The 17,720-nt window shown below is 45.5% G+C and overlaps 1 protein-coding gene across 4 annotated transcripts in view; it reads right to left on the reverse strand.

The window, feature by feature from the left end:
• CLSTN1 (calsyntenin 1) overlaps positions 1-17,720 on the reverse strand; it is a 73,537-nt gene that overhangs the window by 18,475 nt on the left and 37,342 nt on the right. For 2 of the 4 annotated variants that reach the window (XM_075839294.1, XM_075839292.1), the window contains exons 3-8: positions 12,265-12,294; positions 7,614-7,809; positions 5,931-6,139; positions 4,018-4,167; positions 3,660-3,845; positions 3,162-3,410 (exon numbers count right to left, since the gene is read on the reverse strand). In XM_075839294.1, the coding sequence (XP_075695409.1) occupies positions 3,162-3,410; positions 3,660-3,845; positions 4,018-4,167; positions 5,931-6,139; positions 7,614-7,809; positions 12,265-12,294 (1,020 nt within the window). The remainder of the gene's footprint in view (positions 1-3,161; positions 3,411-3,659; positions 3,846-4,017; positions 4,168-5,930; positions 6,140-7,613; positions 7,810-12,264; positions 12,295-17,720) is intronic. The other 2 variants (XM_075839295.1, XM_075839293.1) reach the window with 1 other exon arrangement.

Below are 17,720 nucleotides of genomic sequence, written 5' to 3' on the forward strand. Positions count from 1 at the left end.
GTACTAATCTGCCTGTATTATTCTCCTGAGCTGCATTCACAATTCAACAGCCTCAGAGCCGAAATCTATCAGCATACTTTACAGACCACATGTCTGTATAGAGTTTGCTTTGGTAACTTGCCTTCTGGGAAGTGTAATCTTTATACCAGGCACTGTATAGTCATCTGATGTAGGAAAAAACATCGCCCCCCCCCCCCCTTATTATAGGAGCTTGGCTAAGTGGTTAGGATCTGTCTGCTTGTTGAATTTTCAAAAGATAATACAATGAATACAGCTCTGGAGTATAATACAGGCGGTAACTCAGGATCATTACAGGATAAGTAATGTAATGTATGTACACAGTGACTCCACCAGCAGAATAGTGAGTGCAGCTCTGGAGTATAATACAGGATGTAACTCAGGATCAGTACAGGATAAGTAATGTAATGTATATACACAATATACACAGTGACTCCACCAGCAGAATAGTGAGTGCAGCTCTGGGGTATAATACAGGATGTAACTCAGGATTAGTACAGGATAATAATGTAATGTATGTACACAGTGACTCCACCAGCAGAATAGTGAGTGCAGCTCTGGAGTATAATACAGGATGTAACTCAGGATAAGTACAGGATAAGTAATGTATGTACACAGTGACTCCACCAGCAGAATGGTGAGTGCAGCTCTGGAGTATAATACAGGCTGTAACTCAGGATCAGTACAGGATAAGTAATGTAATGTATGTACACAGTGACTCCCCCAGCAGAATAGTGAGTGCAGCTCTGGAGTATAATACAGGATGTAACTCAGGATCTGTACAGGATAAGTAATGTAATGTATGTACACAGTGACTCCACCAGCAGAATAGTGAGTGCAGCTCTGGAGTATAATACAGGATGTAACTCAGGATAAGTACAGGATAAGTAATGTATGTACACAGTGACTCCACCAGCAGAATGGTGAGTGCAGCTCTGGAGTATAATACAGGCTGTAACTCAGGATCAGTACAGGATAAGTAATGTAATGTATGTACACAGTGACTCCCCCAGCAGAATAGTGAGTGCAGCTCTGGAGTATAATACAGGATGTAACTCAGGATCTGTACAGGATAAGTAATGTAATGTATGTACACAGTGACTCCACCAGCAGAATAGTGAGTGCAGCTCTGGAGTATAATACAGGATATAACTCAGGATCTGTACAGGATAAGTAATGTAATGTATGTACACAGTGAGTCCACCAGCAGAATAGTGAGTGCAGCTCTGGAGTATTATACAGGATGTAACTCAGGATCAGTACAGGATAAGTAATGTATGTACACCGTGACTCCACCAGCAGAATAGTGAGTGCAGCTCTGGAGCATTATACAGGATGTAACTCAGGATCAGTACAGGATAAGTAATGTATGTACACAGTGACTCCACAAGAAGAATAGTGAGCGCAGCTCTGGAGTATAATACAGGATGTAACTCAGGATCAGTACAGGATAAGTAATGTATGTACACAGTGACTCCACCAGCAGAATAGTGAGTGCAGCTCTGGAGTATAATACAGGATGTAACTCAGGATCAGTACAGGATAAGTAATGTAATGTATGTACACAGTGACTCCACCAGCACAATAGTGAGTGCAGCTCTGGAGTATAATAAAGGGTGTAACTCAGGATCAGTACAGGATAAGTAATGTAATGTATGTACACAGTGACTCCAGCAGCAGAATAGTGAGTGCAGCTCTGGAGTATAATACAGGATGTAACTCAGGATCAGTACAGGATAAGTAATGTAATGTATGTACACAGTGACTCCACCAACAGAATAGTGAGTGCAGCTCTGGAGTATAATACAGGATGTAACTCAGGATCAGTACAGGATAAGTAATGTAATGTATGTACACAGTGACTCCACCAGCACAATAGTGAGTGCAGCTCTGGAGTATAATAAAGGGTGTAACTCAGGATCAGTACAGGATAAGTAATGTAATGTATGTACACAGTGACTCCAGCAGCAGAATAGTGAGTGCAGCTCTGGAGTATAATACAGGATATAACTCAGGATCAGTACAGGATAAGTAATGTAATGTATGTACACAGTGACTCCACCAGCAGAATAGTGAGTGCAGCTCTGGAATATAATACAGCTCTTAATTTTAGATCAGTAAAGGATAATGTATTACGCAGTGGTGGATATATTAAGCAGTTGCAAACTTTCATTTAATTGCACAGCAGCATGTTAAGATATGAACTTACTGGGGGATGGGATAGAGGGCTTATTCTAAGGATTTGGCAAAACAAAAACTACTTTCTTAGGGCTCATGCAGCCGATATCCCACAGAGACTCAAACATGGCTTGGTTTCTTTATTTTTATTTAAAAAAAGAAAAAAAGTCTATTAATGGAGGGTAGTGATACCATCAGGTTACATCTCACTTCCCGTAGACAGCAGGTCTCTGTGCTCCTCCATTAATGTGCCAGCTGATCAATGCCTCCTCTGTGCACTGCAGCAGCCCAGGTGGAAACAAAAAGTAGAAAAAACTACTTCAGATCTCTGCCCTGTATATGCTCTTGTTGGGAGATGCTTAATAACTGCGGTGAATCACCAGATAATAATTAATACAAGCAGCTTTATATCCACCCACAATGCACAGCTTCACGCCACGCATGCCTCACAGTGCACACAGACAAACCAATAATACAGCAAATTGTACTAAGGCTCTGATGGCTCCTGACATGGAGAACGTCATAGTCAGTATCTAATAGAGAAATAAATATACATATGATTACACACGTCCAGGTACATTTGATGTAAGCGAGGGTCATTATACAGATGTAAGAGTAAGGACTGCTGGCAGATATAATGTCACCCAGATAGTTGCTGCATTGCAGTATCCAGGCCTCTGATGCTAGTAACTCGTCATGGAAACAGAAATCAATTCATTGTATATGGCACGTCAATACGCTGAAGCCTGGACGGATTTACAGATGCGCTGATACATAAAAGAAGTTATAATAAGGAAACGGGGTGATAAAACAACGCAGTCTCCACCTCGTAGGCTTAAGGTGATAAGTGGAGCTCCGGCTCTTCAGCTGTTGCGGAGCTAGGAGTTCCAGAATTGGATAATGAAATACTTCTAGTTTCTACACATAGAGTCACAAGTGGATATTTATCAGGGGTGATGCAGTACCTGTCTTGTCAGAATTGCACAGGATAGTCTCCTTGTCTCGTCCTCCTGGTCCATGCCTCATCCACACAGATATGACAAATGGCTCTTTCAGATCGGTAGTTACAATCCCATCGGGAACCTTGACAGCCTGTGTACCGTTAAACTCAAACACCTGATCACTGTCATGGCCGTTATCCGTGGACAGCCCCACGGTCCAGTTGGCTGCGGTACTGGGAGGAGGCAGCAGCTCAGCAGTGCTGGATGAGGCGCCTGCACAGAAATTACAAAATGAGTAAATGAGAGGTCATTACTTCATTTCACATGGGTCCTGTCTCCATCATGTTGCATTCTACAATAATTTTAAAGGGGTTCGAAACGTTAGCATGCAAGTTACCCATTACTAGGAATCTATCAATACTGCAACTCTGCGGTCCCGATTGAAGAAACCCTTAATGTAGGTGAAGGTTTAGACTTCAGCTGCTCCAAAAAAATCTGAATACAGTAGCTTCTTGCTCTTACCGCATAGCCTGTGAATAGACTTCTCAGAATAGGTATCTCGGTCGCAGCCTTTGCCAATGTGACTGGTTTCTAGTTGTACTGTGGCTTGAATGGAAGTGATGGGCTCATCACACGTCTCCAGATGCATTCCAGGGAACAGTGCCAACGATCCAGTGCCAGGCTCATACTCGATCCTCTTACTCCAACCTGTAGGAGAAATGCAAATGGCACGGAGAATCATGTCCTCTCTTATGGTAGCTTGCCCAATGCAGCAACGTCCCGGTTTCTCCTTCCATTCATTTTGGTATCTCACTTACACAACGCCGTGCCAAACTGCTCAAAGCAAAGACCCACAGGTGCCAGTCAGGACATGACCTACCTTGCCAACTGGCTTTACATGTTGGTTTAATTTGGATCTTAACCAAAATGTCCTCAGTGGCCCTTTTCTTCCCGCAGTCATAGGCCGTCACTGTGAGCTTGTACTGACGTTCTTTTCCATAATTCAGCTTCTCGGTGTTCTTGATATAACCTGAGACAGAACAGAAGATGTTGTATTATCGTAATCATGTCACGCTACACGGGAAAAGATGGCATGTCAAAAATAAGCTTATTTAGTTACTCCATGAAATACAATAGAAGGAGAAACATATGAGTGAGCAATGGGCCCCACTACAGAACCTGATGCTTTTCATTTATATGCCCAGTGAGGCCGTGTTCACATCTGCGTCTGGTCTTTCCGTTGTTTTGCTCCATCAAAGTAGCAGAACAAGGGGAAACCGGACGCAACGGTTCTGATGCACGGCGGACACCACCGGCGACCGACGGAACTCATGGACTTTAATGGGGTTTGTCAGCTTTCCGTTGAGATGTCCGTGGTTTTACCAGAAACAAGAGCGCAGCCCGCTGCATCACAGCTAGATCTGCGACGGAGCCTCCAACGCAGATGTGAACAAGGCCTAAGCTATGAATGCCTCTAGAATAGCACTCGCTGCTACAAGCAAATAAACGATGAGCAGATGCCAGGTTTTATACATCAGGCGGTCAGATTTGTTCCATCACAAGGGAACAAATATAAACAAGTATTTCCAGGTATTTGAATCCTGATACGGGTCTACGTCTCTCCTACGGCTACATCACTTTATTAAAAATTCCCGATATTTTCTTGCAGTTACGTTGGTTTTAACTAAGACCAAAATAGAAGAAGCCAGCTACTGTCCCTTGTGAACTATACTTCTCGCAAAGGGTTAAATTTGTATAAAAGAAACAAAATTAAAATCCTGTAGCCATCTCCAGCCTGACAGGGAGCGCCACTTCTGCACCTTCATTTCAGCGACGGTGGGGGTCTCAGCACCCGGACCCCACCGATCCAAACTTTTCATAGCTCTCTGACATATCGAAAGTTTGATGGAAGGGAGGTCACTTTTTAATAGAGATTAAAGCAGTGATTCTTAACCTGCACAGATCCATGGGTTCCTGGAAAATTAGGAATTTCATGTTTTTGTCCAGATCCAACACATTAATATTCCTATGTATTTATTATTCTTGCAAGGAGTTATAGGCTTCAAACGCCACAAAAAAAGAAAAAAGTTTTCTTTTATATACTCCAAATAAAATGCAGTTTAAAGGGAACCTACTACTAGAAGAGCAGCACTTTATTTAAACAAAAATGAACGCATTTAAGTTCAACTAGTATATACACCTATCAAATGGCCCCCTGAAGCGTCACGCGAAGGACTAGATGATAATCACCCGACTCCGCAGAAAAAGTGTACTTTTATGGGAGTGTCGTGTGACTCCATTTGGCTCAGCACATGGCCAGAGGGGGAACCACATAAGCTTATTAAAGGGCTTGTCCAGGATTAGAAAAACATGTCTGCTTTCTTCCTAAAACAGCGCCACACCTGTCTATGGGTTGTGTCTGGTATTGCAGCTCAAGTCCGTTGAAGTGCATGAGGTTGAGCTGCAATAACACAAACAACTTGTGGACAGGCAAGGTGCTGTTTTTGTAATCCTGTAGAACCCCAATAAAGGATTGTGATACCCTATTTTCTAGACTTTGGGAGGTTGTTTAGTAAGTGCGATCGCACCCTATAGTCAGTGCTATAAGAGCACCTAAAAAACATGCTGCACTGCCTACCAGCCACAGTCTCCGTTGTCAGGCAACTAGTCCCCTAGCAACCAGTCTGTCCACAGCTCAAAGCAGAGTTGTAGCTGAAGCGAAGGCAGAGAAGGGTCAAGGAAGTCTTGTTAGAACTAAATATTTTAAAACAAAGCTGGCGATTGTAGACTTACCATCTTTGTCAACAGTGAAGGGAACATCAGGTGTTACAATTTCATAGCTGCAGATCTGGCTGAATTGGGGGGAGCAGTCGGCATCCACAGCTTCCACCTTCAGGATATTGTCATACTTCTTTCCCTCGATGACTGTTGCTTTGTAAGACTTCTCCTTAAACACCGGAGCGTATTCGTTCACGTCATTCACTTGGATGTGCACGGTTGCCCTGCAGCGAGTTAATAACATAATTGAGATGAGATCAGCTGCACTGGAACTTAATGCAGGACGCCTAATAACTGGAAAAGAGCCTCAGGGGAGAAGGTCCCACACTGGGACTGGTTCTCTTTCACACGAAATCTCACTGCTAAGATTCTAGAACGCGCTTCTGAAAATACATTACACACCAGCACACATGTACATACGCGTTTCGGTTCTGCCATTTACAGTGCAATCTTCTTGAAAAAGGAACGCAACCAATAAACCGTGGGATATTAGACTAACGCAGGTCAAAAGGAGACTTGCAGAGATGCGGTTGCACCCGGGCCCTGGTGCCTGAAGGGTCCAAACACCTCCCTCTGCTACATGAGAGGACACCAGCACCAATGATGGCATATCCTAATTTGGGGGCCTTGTTTCAGATTTCTCCCTCTGCCTGAGCACTCAATACCAGGCCACAACGAGACATGGGAAAGACCATGTCCAGCGCTCATCATGGCCCAAATCTCGCTTCACGACCAGACTGCACAGTAAAAGCCAAGCTCTGCCATAAAATCTTTCCGATAATAAGCGCTTCAGTGATCTGAACGCAATGTATTCTGGGCACTTTGTTGTTACCTTGAGATCCCCTTTAATCAATGATCAGACCTGTCAGCAGCGGTTCGTAAGGCAGAGTACAGACGGCCACGTGATGCCGGTGCCGGCTTCAAAGAGTATACAAAATTCTAGCAGAAACGTGTCGTAAATTATGTACATAAATTACTTTACATGCGTCAGAAAACGACCTTTCAAACATTAATGACACACGACAGGTTTTATAGCAGCTGCTGAATATCGGCTTCGGGACCTGCAGGAAATATGCATGGGCAATTTATTTTACGGTAAGAGATGGGGTAGTGATGACCCTTTCAAAACGCAGACCGGCGGATACAAATATATTTGTATAGGTGTGCTGTTGTTGCAGATCTCCCGGCAAATGTCCTAAATCTGCACCATGGGGCACTGCTGCAGTGATGGGGCGCTATTTAACGCTTAGGACTCACTCGTGGTCCGGCAGCCAGAAGATATAAGTTAGCAGTTGTCCATGCTTTATACACACATCTATCGCTAGATGGTCGTTTGGATTTATCCTGACATATACTGTAATTATTTTCTTCACATATTTGCTGTAAAAGTTCCAAATTAAGCCTTTGACCAAGGAGGTGGATTGCACCAAAAAAATATATAAAAAAATTCACCTACGTGGTCTCCACTGATCTACAGGGTCTTCTGGCAGGTCGTCTGTACCTTCAATTGCCGGGTAGCCGTTATCATGACACGGAGTCATTCTCTACACGGATTCCCGGGTGGATCATGTCAACCACGGCCTTGGACCGGAGCATACAGTCAGGATACATGAACGGCCTGCCAGAAGACATCCGTGGATGCAGCGATTGGCGGGAATCTCGTAGGCGAGACATTGGATGTGAACGTGGCGCTCTTACTTGTGGGATTTTTTGGCGTTTGAGCCGTCCGGTCCTTTGCCGCAATCATAGGCTTGAATGGTAAAGGTGTAGTCTTTCTGCAATTCACAGTCCAGCTTCTCCGTGGAGCGAATCACACCCTCGCCAGTGGATTTGTCCACCACCATGGCCTCAAACGGCACATCCTGGTCGTGAATTTTAAAGCCGCAGATCTCCCCTAGAAACGTCACAAGCGGACAAAAAGAGAAACAAAAAGAGCAAAAAAAAACAAAAAAAAACAACATAATTACAAAAACGAAACTCACCTATACTTAACCCTTTCACTGCCCGTTTGCTTTAAAAAAAAAACGGGCAATTGAGCAGAAAAAGGGTTAATAGCGTGCACACAGTGGGGTAAAAATATCAAACACAGGATATAGAGAGACATAACCAAAAGAATAAATAAAATATGACTATTTGGCAGCCAGGGGTTGTGAGGGTCTGTGGATAAGGCAGAAGCACTGTGCTTTATTAGATGGGGTGAAGTCCGGGTGCCTGCCTTTCAAGCAAGTTCAGTATCTTGCATCCATTCATGCAGGAATACAAAGAGAAAAATATATATTTCAATACACATGTAGACAGGCATTTCACAGGAGTACTTGAGATTTACACTAACAAAGAAAGAAAAAGAAGACAAAATAAAAAACCGGCATGCAGCCGAGGCGGCTGGTGGGCTTACGTCAGGGAGATAGGTCTCTGCCAAGCAATTGGGCAATGCTTATTTTACCAGTGCAGAAGGTTATAATGCAGAGTTGGGTGAGAGATGAGGAAGCGTCAGCTCCATTAATTTGCGGAAATTCTATTACCAAAAAAAAATAAAAAATTGGTTTCGTGGCCCGGGATAAAAGGACAGTAGTAATAACATGAAGTCTTCCTGTGCAATGAACCTGGCTAAAATTAGGGAATCAAATGCAAAAAAATTCATGGGATAAAACAGAAATATCCGTAGCTCAGACATCCATCTCAAGAGCTATCTAAGCCCGTGTGTACCGGCCCGGCCGAGGAATTTCCCCCTACGTACTCTATATATAGGGATGTATAGGACACTTCTCCGGAGACTCAGACTTGTTGTCTCCGGCCTCGTCGTCACATTTATGGAAACGTTTAACAGTTATGTGTTATTTTATTGGCTTATAAAGCTGCAGGGCCCAGGAAACGCTCCGCATTCTTCTAGCTGTAGTGGTACTACAAGTCTCAACATCCAATGCCAAGTAGGAGTTAGCATGGAACGTCAAGACTGGCACCGCTGCCACAGCTGAAGAGCCGGCGAGTGGTCATATATGCCAGGGTGACAAGCCCCATTATAGAGCCCAATAGTCTGGTAAACAATGCTCCTACCCGTCCCAATTCTTCCAGCATCTACAGCCTGGTTAGTCGCTCCGGTCTTCTGCCAGTCCCAAGGTTAATGCCCAGTCGGGTATGGGAAAGTCAATACATTTGCTAGATCACCTTATAAAAAAAGCACCTACGATAGACAGAAATACATCAGGCTGCACTATGGGGGACACGGATATGAGGGGGGATTCTGCTGTGTGGACACTACTGCACATTACTTTACTGGAAATGAGACGTTCCTCCTATTACAATATAATTGAAATCTAAATAGATTCAAGTTGATTTACTACAATATACAGATGTTGGTGCCGACGTTTATGGCTTCTAAACCTACCCTGCAAGTTGTAATGAGTCGGGATAAAGGCTTATAAACTGCAGAAAAGAAGAGACAAACAACTGAATTGTGTAGTTCAGACATTGGCACAGGAGGGGTGGGTACTGCAGATAAAGGATACGGGTACCGAGGAAGGAGCACTGTGGGTTAAATTTTATATGTAGTACAGATACAGAGGGACGGGCACTGTGTGGTCCTGATACTGGTGCAGTATAGATGTGGATACAGAGGGACGGGCACTGTGTGGTCCTGATACTGGGGCAGTATAGATGAGGATACAGAGCGACTGGCACTGTGTGGTCCTGATACTGGGGCAGTATATATGTGGATACAGGGGGACGGGCACTGTGTGGTCCTGATACTGGGGCAGTATATATGTGGATACAGGGGGACGGGCACTGTGTGGTCCTGATACTGGGGCAGTATATATGTGGATACAGGGGGACGGGCACTGTGTGGTCCTGATACTGGTGCAGTATAGATGAGGATACAGAGCGACGGGCACTGTGTGGTCCTGATACTGGGGCAGTATATATGTGGATACAGGGGGACGGGCACTGTGTGGTCCTGATACTGGGGCAGTATATATGTGGATACAGAGGGACGGGCACTGTGTGGTCCTGATACTGGGGCAGTATATATGTGGATACAGGGGGACGGGCACTGTGTGGTCCTGATACTGGGGCAGTATATATGTGGATACAGGGGGACGGGCACTGTGTGGTCCTGATACTGGGGCAGTATAGATGAGGATACAGAGCGACGGGCACTGTGTGGTCCTGATACTGGGGCAGTATATATGTGGATACAGGGGAATGGGCACTGTGTGGTCCTGATACTGGGGCAGTATATATGTGGATACAGAGGGACGGGCACTGTGTGGTCCTGATACTGGGGCAGTATATATGTGGATACAGGGGGACGGGCACTGTGTGGTCCTGATACTGGGGCAGTATATATGTGGATACAGAGGGACGGGCACTGTGTGGTCCTGATACTGGGGCAGTATATATGTGGATACAGGGGGACGGGCACTGTGTGGTCCCGATACTGTGGCAGTATAGATGTGGATACAGAGGGACGGGCACTGTGTGGTCCCGATACTGGGGCAGTATATATGTGGATACAGAGGGACGGGCACTGTGTGGTCCTGATACTGGGGCAGTATAGATGAGGATACAGAGGGACGGGCACTGTGTGGTCCTGATACTGGGGCAGTATATATGTGGATACAGGGTGACGGGTACTGTGTGGTCCTGATACTGGGGCAGTATATATGTGGATACAGGGGGACGGGCACTGTGTGGTCCTGATACTGGGGCAATATAGATGTGGATACAGAGGGACGGGCACTGTGTGGTCCGGATACTGGGGCAGTATAGATGAGGATACAGAGGGACGGGCACTGTGTGGTCCGGATACTGGGGCAGTATAGATGAGGATACAGGGAGACGGGCACTGTGTGGTTCTGATACTGGGGCAGTATAGATGTGGATACAGGGGGACGGGCACTGTGTGGTCCTGATACTGGGGCAGTATATATGTGGATACAGGGGGACGGGCACTGTGTGGTCCTGATACTGGGGCAGTATAGATGTGGATACAGGGGGACGGGCACTGTGTGGTCCTGATACTGGGGCAGTATATATGTGGATACAGAGGGACGGGAAATGTGTGGTCCTGATACTGGGGCAGTATAGATGTGGATACAGAGGGACGGGCACTGTGTGGTCCTGATACTGGGGCAGTATATATGTGGATACAGGGGGACGGGCACTGTGTGGTCCTGATACTGGGGCAGTATAGATGTGGATACAGAGGGACGGGCACTGTGTGGTCCTGATACTGGGGCAGTATATATGTGGATACAGAGGGACGGGAAATGTGTGGTCCTGATACTGGGGCAGTATATATGTGGATACAGAGGGACGGGCACTGTGTGGTCCTGATACTGGGGCAGTATATATGTGGATACAGGGGGACGGGCACTGTGTGGTCCTGATACTGGGGCAGTATAGATGTGGATACAGAGGGACGGGCACTGTGTGGTCCTGATACTGGGGCAGTATAGATGAGGATACAGAGCGACTGGCACTGTGTGGTCCTGATACTGGGGCAGTATATATGTGGATACAGGGGGACGGGCACTGTGTGGTCCTGATACTGGGGCAGTATATATGTGGATACAGGGGGACGGGCACTGTGTGGTCCTGATACTGGTGCAGTATAGATGAGGATACAGAGGGACGGGCACTGTGTGGTCCTGATACTGGGGCAGTATATATGTGGATACAGAGGGACGGGAAATGTGTGGTCCTGATACTGGGGCAGTATATATGTGGATACAGAGGGACGGGCACTGTGTGGTCCTGATACTGGGGCAGTATATATGTGGATACAGGGGGACGGGCACTGTGTGGTCCTGATACTGGGGCAGTATAGATGTGGATACAGAGGGACGGGCACTGTGTGGTCCTGATACTGGTATATATGTGGATACAGGGGGATGGCACGGTGTGGTCATGATGTGGGTCTAGATAGACAAAGGGCTGGACACTGTTCGGTCTTGGTACGTGAAGCCTGGGTAATTGTACGGAGGACTTGGCACTCTATGGCCACAGTACTGATTCAGACCTCATGAGCCTTCTCGCTAGCAGAATGTTTTTTCTTACTTTCTTGAAATGGATGTCTGACAGCTCGATATTTCTAACCAATGGGGGTTACATAGCAAATCGTCTTGATTTCAAAATATAAAAATTAACAAAAATAAATAAATAATAAAAACAGAAGATCGTAAAAAAAAAGGGATCAGAGTATCTTCTGTTTAACCCCTTCAGAGCCAGCACTCAAAAGACATTGCGCATTGAATGGCGCTGAAGGAGTAAAGTGCAGATTCCCCATTTTCAGAACCAAAAAGTTAGTGGGTTAATAAGTTATAAGAGGATAGAAAGAACCCGTTATCACCTTCTTTGGTGACTGTCACCTCAAAACTCTCTAAAGGGAGAAAAGATAAACCTGTGTCAGTAATTGGGGACAGAAGTTATGGTCAGAGAAACACACAAAGCACAATTTCCCGCCAGTATACCTGCCATGTCCTCTGCTGCTAAACAAAGCTGACCGGGAGAAAAAGGAACACAGAATCCCTCATATAGACAATGAGCGCAGCAGAGTAAGCATCACATGCCATGTCAGAAAGGGTTAAAGTGCCCCTGTCACCTGTACACACTGCCGAAAGGAACCAGTCGCTTTATGGCCAAGAATCATCATTTTTGGGAGGCTAAATCTGCCCATAGACATTAGATTAGACTGATATATAATGACCAGTCCAATGGCTTCCGATACTTTATTTTACGGTGATGACAAAGAATGAGCAGCGCGCCAAATCCCCTGCTACCCTTCACAAAGCCATAGACTTAAAAGTTAAAATTCTGGCTGCCAACAGCCACCACTAGGGGGAGCTTAGTGTCGGGGATCTTATTATTGCACTGAATGGGTGCAGTATTTATGGCCCTGTTCCCGTAAGAGTTTTTTTGCAGGCAGGAAAATCTGCCTCAAAATTCCCGCAGGACTTTTGGAGGCAGATTTTGACCTGCCTGCAATTTCTTGCCCTGAATTTCAGGGCTTTTTACACCTTCGACCATTTAGCGCCACGGTCACAAAGCGCAGCATAAAAACGCTATCTCTGCCTCCCATTAATTTGAATGGGAGGTCAGAGGCGTAACCACGGCAAGAAAGAAGGAGAATTTCGCTTTTACCACAATCGGCTAAAAGCCGCCACAAAAAAAAAAAAAATCGCCTCCACCTCCCATTGAAATCAATGGGAGGCAGTTTTGGACGTATTTTGGCGGATTCCAACACGGTTTCCGTGGCAAAATCAGCGTAAAAAAACCTCTATGTCAACTGTGTGTGTACAGTAAGCTCCCCCTAGTGGTGACTGCAGACAGACAGATTATTTTAATTTGCAGTAGCTGAGGAAAGAGAAGCAGGGGATTTGGAGCTCTGTATCAGAAAATAAATATTTAGGGGCTCATGTAGGGTGCATAAGGACAATACAGTCATGTCTTTAGGGGACCAAATGTATTTATGAGCCAACAGACTAACGTCCACGGCCAGCTTATCTAGTGTCCACTACAAAAATGAATTCATGGTGACAGGTGAACTTTAGAAACCAAACGAAAAAATGAAAATTAGCAACTTTTCAACAACGAAAACGGATCCATCGCCCATTAAGGCTTCGTTCACATCTGCGTTGTGGCTTCCGTTTTAGCGGATCCGTTAAAATAAAATAAATAAAAAATTGTCAGACTGACTCATGCCAGACTGAATGCAACGGAAGGTAAAATGTTTGTTTTTGACGGATCCGTCAAACTAAACGAGTCTTTGCTTTCAGTTTGTCATCAGTTATACTCCGTTTTTATCTTTGCATCTTTTTTGCTTTCATTTTTAGGGTGTGTTCACATCACCGTTCGTTTCCACTGAGGGGTTCCGTCAGATTAACCCCTCAATGGAAAGTCAAGCGGAAACCTCCGCTTCCGTTTCCCTCACCATCGAACTCAATGGTGAGGGAAACGGAAGCAAAGGTTTCCGTTTGACTTTCCGCTGAGGGGTTATTCCGACGGAACCCCTCAGTGGAAACGAACGGTGATGTGAACAGGCCCTTAGTCTGCGCCTGTGCAGAAAAGAAACTGATCCGTTAAAACATAAGACATAACCGCGTGGCTCCTTTCCGTCAGGTTTCAGACATTTTTGACAGAAACAATAGCGCAGCAGACTACGGTATTTCTTCTGTCAAAAAACGGAAACCTGACTGAACGGAGCCTGACTGAGCACAACTGATGCAAAAATAAAATCCTTGAAATCAATGGGTTTTTTGACGGAAACGTTAACTTCCGTTCTTGTGGTCCTTTGACGGATACTCTAGAATGGAAGCAGATGTGAACGCAGCCTTAGAGACACAAAGGGCAACAAGATGACGAGCCAGACCTCTGCATTACTATAACAAGGTAACACATTATGAACACGCGGTGCATTGGCGGATCATAAAGAAGCATCTCGGCATTGTAATGGTTTCTCCTTTTCTCGAGCTATGGTGACAAACCGTTCACGTATACCTGCGGAAAGAGGCCTCATTTTTGTCCAATCAGCCACATCTACAGAACAAACATGTGTCACTTTAGAGGCAAGAGGTTAATCTGCGCTTCCGGGCAAGCGAGCGGGACCCTTGCCCTGGCAAACAAATAGGTTCATTATGTGTCAGTTGGATTGGCAGTTGATGGGGGAAAAACTGGAGCAAACGAAGCCGACTAATAGGTGGTAAATAGAGAAAAGCGTGCACGACTGATAAATGTAGAGCATTTTCTGAATGTCTTGTCTAAAACTCAGACAGTATTCGTAAATCTGCCCCATTATAGGAACACTGCAATGGTTGCGGATTACGGATTGTATTGGACGGGAGATCGTAACGTCTACAGCCACCTTACCCCTAAGGTTCAATTCTCATCTCATTTTTCAGTCGCATCAGAGGTATACACCGGAAGTATTCCCCAACATACACCTCTGACGTATGCCTCTCTATAGAATATGGCAAACGTTGCCCATCGACTCCCAATATGCCCCAATTCATAGATAAGGGTGGCGGGCCACAGGTTTCCATGCAGTGAACCAAAACTTATGCCGACACATACCGGCCCAACGTATGCTAAAAGGACAATGTTGTTTTGACACTGGCTGGGTGTATGGGGGCCTATGGGTGAGTATATTTTAGGGAAACCTCCCAGCGTATACCTCCGACGTGCCTGAAAAAACGAGAGGTGAACGGAGTCCTAAACTTTGCTATTACACTGGTGCCATTTGGATAACTTCGTATTGGTATAGTAGCAATGACGGCGGGGGTTCCGCACGAGGAGTGGCCACTGTCTATATATGGACAGTGACATCAGGGCTCTGGCTGGGTATTCCTTGAGGGTGTCTCTACAGCGGGGTGGCGCGATCTTCAAGCGGTGTGTGGCACTATATAGGGGCTATATATTCAGGAAAACAGCAGCACAGAGACAAAAAAAATCCTCAGTGTGAAAGGACAACTCCCCAAACATGGGTGGTGCACGCAGCAAAGTATCCCAGGTCCAAGGGAGACAATCAATATGCCATCGAAGAAAGGAACTGCAGCACTCAAGATATATATAGGGGCACTATCTACATGGGCACTGGCACTAGGAGAAGCTTTGGGGTATTATACTGTATAAGGGCAGCTAGGGGGCATTAAGCTGAAGAAGAACAGAGTTTTGATGGTCCTTCTCCATTTTTCCACCTGGGCACATTATACCATCCACCTCTCATAGGCACAGGGATACCAGGTGGCATATACATAATAGACGGCTCTACAGGTACAGAAGTCAGCCGAACCTTCTGTTTTAGTGACGCGTTTGCTTTATCTGACACAGCGGCCGATCTCGTACAGGACAAGACACGCGGTGACGCTTCCAAAGCCCTCCATCAAACGTCGCACAGGATTCCCATTCACACGCTGGATAATTGCAGGCTTTCCTATTCTTCCTTTATAAAGCCTCTCCTGTTTATATTGGGGACGGACAGCTCGGCGCTCGTTCAGCGAGCGTCTCTGTGTATATCTAATAAACCGCGGCCTCCTGTTACACAGAACAGAGATGTTCCACCACCAGTCACCTTGATATACACGTATGAACAGTTAACAGCACTTGGCAGCTGCCTGCTATAAAAAAATAAAAAAAATGCCGTCTCGAGCAATTAATATTCTGCAGCCAATTTCCGTCTGAAAAAAACTTTATTAGAAGGGACGGCCGGGCTCGCAGAAGCGCTGATACAGAATTGATTTGTGTGTGCCCATGGCTAGCCCCAAGACTGGACGGCAATCTTCTGATCATCTCGGAGGTCTATGCAACCTCTACAAAGACCATTAAGACATGGCATTATTGTAATGGCAAATACATCAGATATTATGATGCTAAATTTAAAGGGGCCTGGAAAAGCAGTAGCTAAGCAGCAATAGACGTATCATCCCCCCATCGTGCCACTTATGTGCAGTACATGATTGATAGGAAGCATTTTGGGGGCATATGAATATGAATGACGCCATTGACACATGACCCCCTCCCCCCATTACAAGTGCGGTCTCTTGCTGGTTACATGTAATGTGCTTTACATGAGCTCCCAAGAACAACCCAGACCAGATGTTCTAGATAATACGCAGGGTTCTCCATTGTAGCACGGGGAAATTGGTGTGAAAAAGACAAGACATGGCTTCCTACCAACAAGCACTGGGTCAGTATCGCCGCCTTGTATGGAGAAAGCACAATCTGCTGGTGGGTTTTATCTGCTCCCAGGAGGGACCCTGCAAAGGGAGGAGGCGGATGGTGGGCGCATGTATCTCTGCTATCAGGAGAACGGCTTCAGACGAGGGGGGTAGAGCCGGAGCCATGACCTCATTGTGCGGATGATAATGTGTTGGGGGTGATCTGCAATTATTAGCAGAGTAAATAAAAGCCAGATACGGGGTGGGTGAGGGGGTCTGAACAGTCCATCCGAGATTCAAGTGTTAATAAAACAAGTACATAGTCGCCAATAACGCCTGCGCACCGCGTCTAATTATTAACCCTTAATTATCCACTAAATGAATAACAAAGAAAGCGGTTATACAAACATATGGGAGATTTCTGTGAACAATGGAGGAGCGGGTTATTACAGTGGGATCGATATGTTCTTCACACAATACTGTGAGGACTGATCTTGTGTGTCTGTGGATTCTGCCGCATTCGAGGTTCATAATTCCCGACAGATTTTACAGTAAATAGACAAAAAAATAAATACAAAGAAAGACATCTTTACTATATACCATCTCGCTGCTTTAGCCCACCGAAAAAAAAAAAAAGCTCAAGGTCTCTTACTTTATATTCAACACTTAAAGGGGTTTCCCGAGATTTCGAAATTGATGACCAATCATTAGGATAAGTCATCAATGTCAGAATGGTGGGTACCCCACCGATCAGATGATTGAAGGCAGAGCTCTGTACATCGGGTAGTGGCTGTGCCTGGTACTGCAGCTCAGTTCCACTCACTTGAGACGGAGCTGCAAAGGGCTGCAATACCAGGCACAGCCACTAGCTAATGTACAGAGCTGTGCCTGGAATGCAATGAAGCGTTAGCCAGACCACCATGGACCCTTCGATCAGCTTATCAGTGGGGTGCTGGTGGGTCAGACCACCATAGATCTGATAGCGATGAACTATCCTTTAAGCTGGCCATACATTATGGGTTATCCTCTCTATGACTTGTCGTTCACTTATCTGTGAAGGTTGTTGACAACGCCATAAGTTAAAATGACAGATCGCGGATTGATCTCTGGCTTGATCTGTGGGCTGGGCTTCTATTGATGCAGATCGGTCACA

Source organism: Rhinoderma darwinii, chromosome 10, assembly GCF_050947455.1.
Source record: "Rhinoderma darwinii isolate aRhiDar2 chromosome 10, aRhiDar2.hap1, whole genome shotgun sequence".
Classification (NCBI taxonomy): Eukaryota; Metazoa; Chordata; class Amphibia; order Anura; family Rhinodermatidae; genus Rhinoderma; species Rhinoderma darwinii.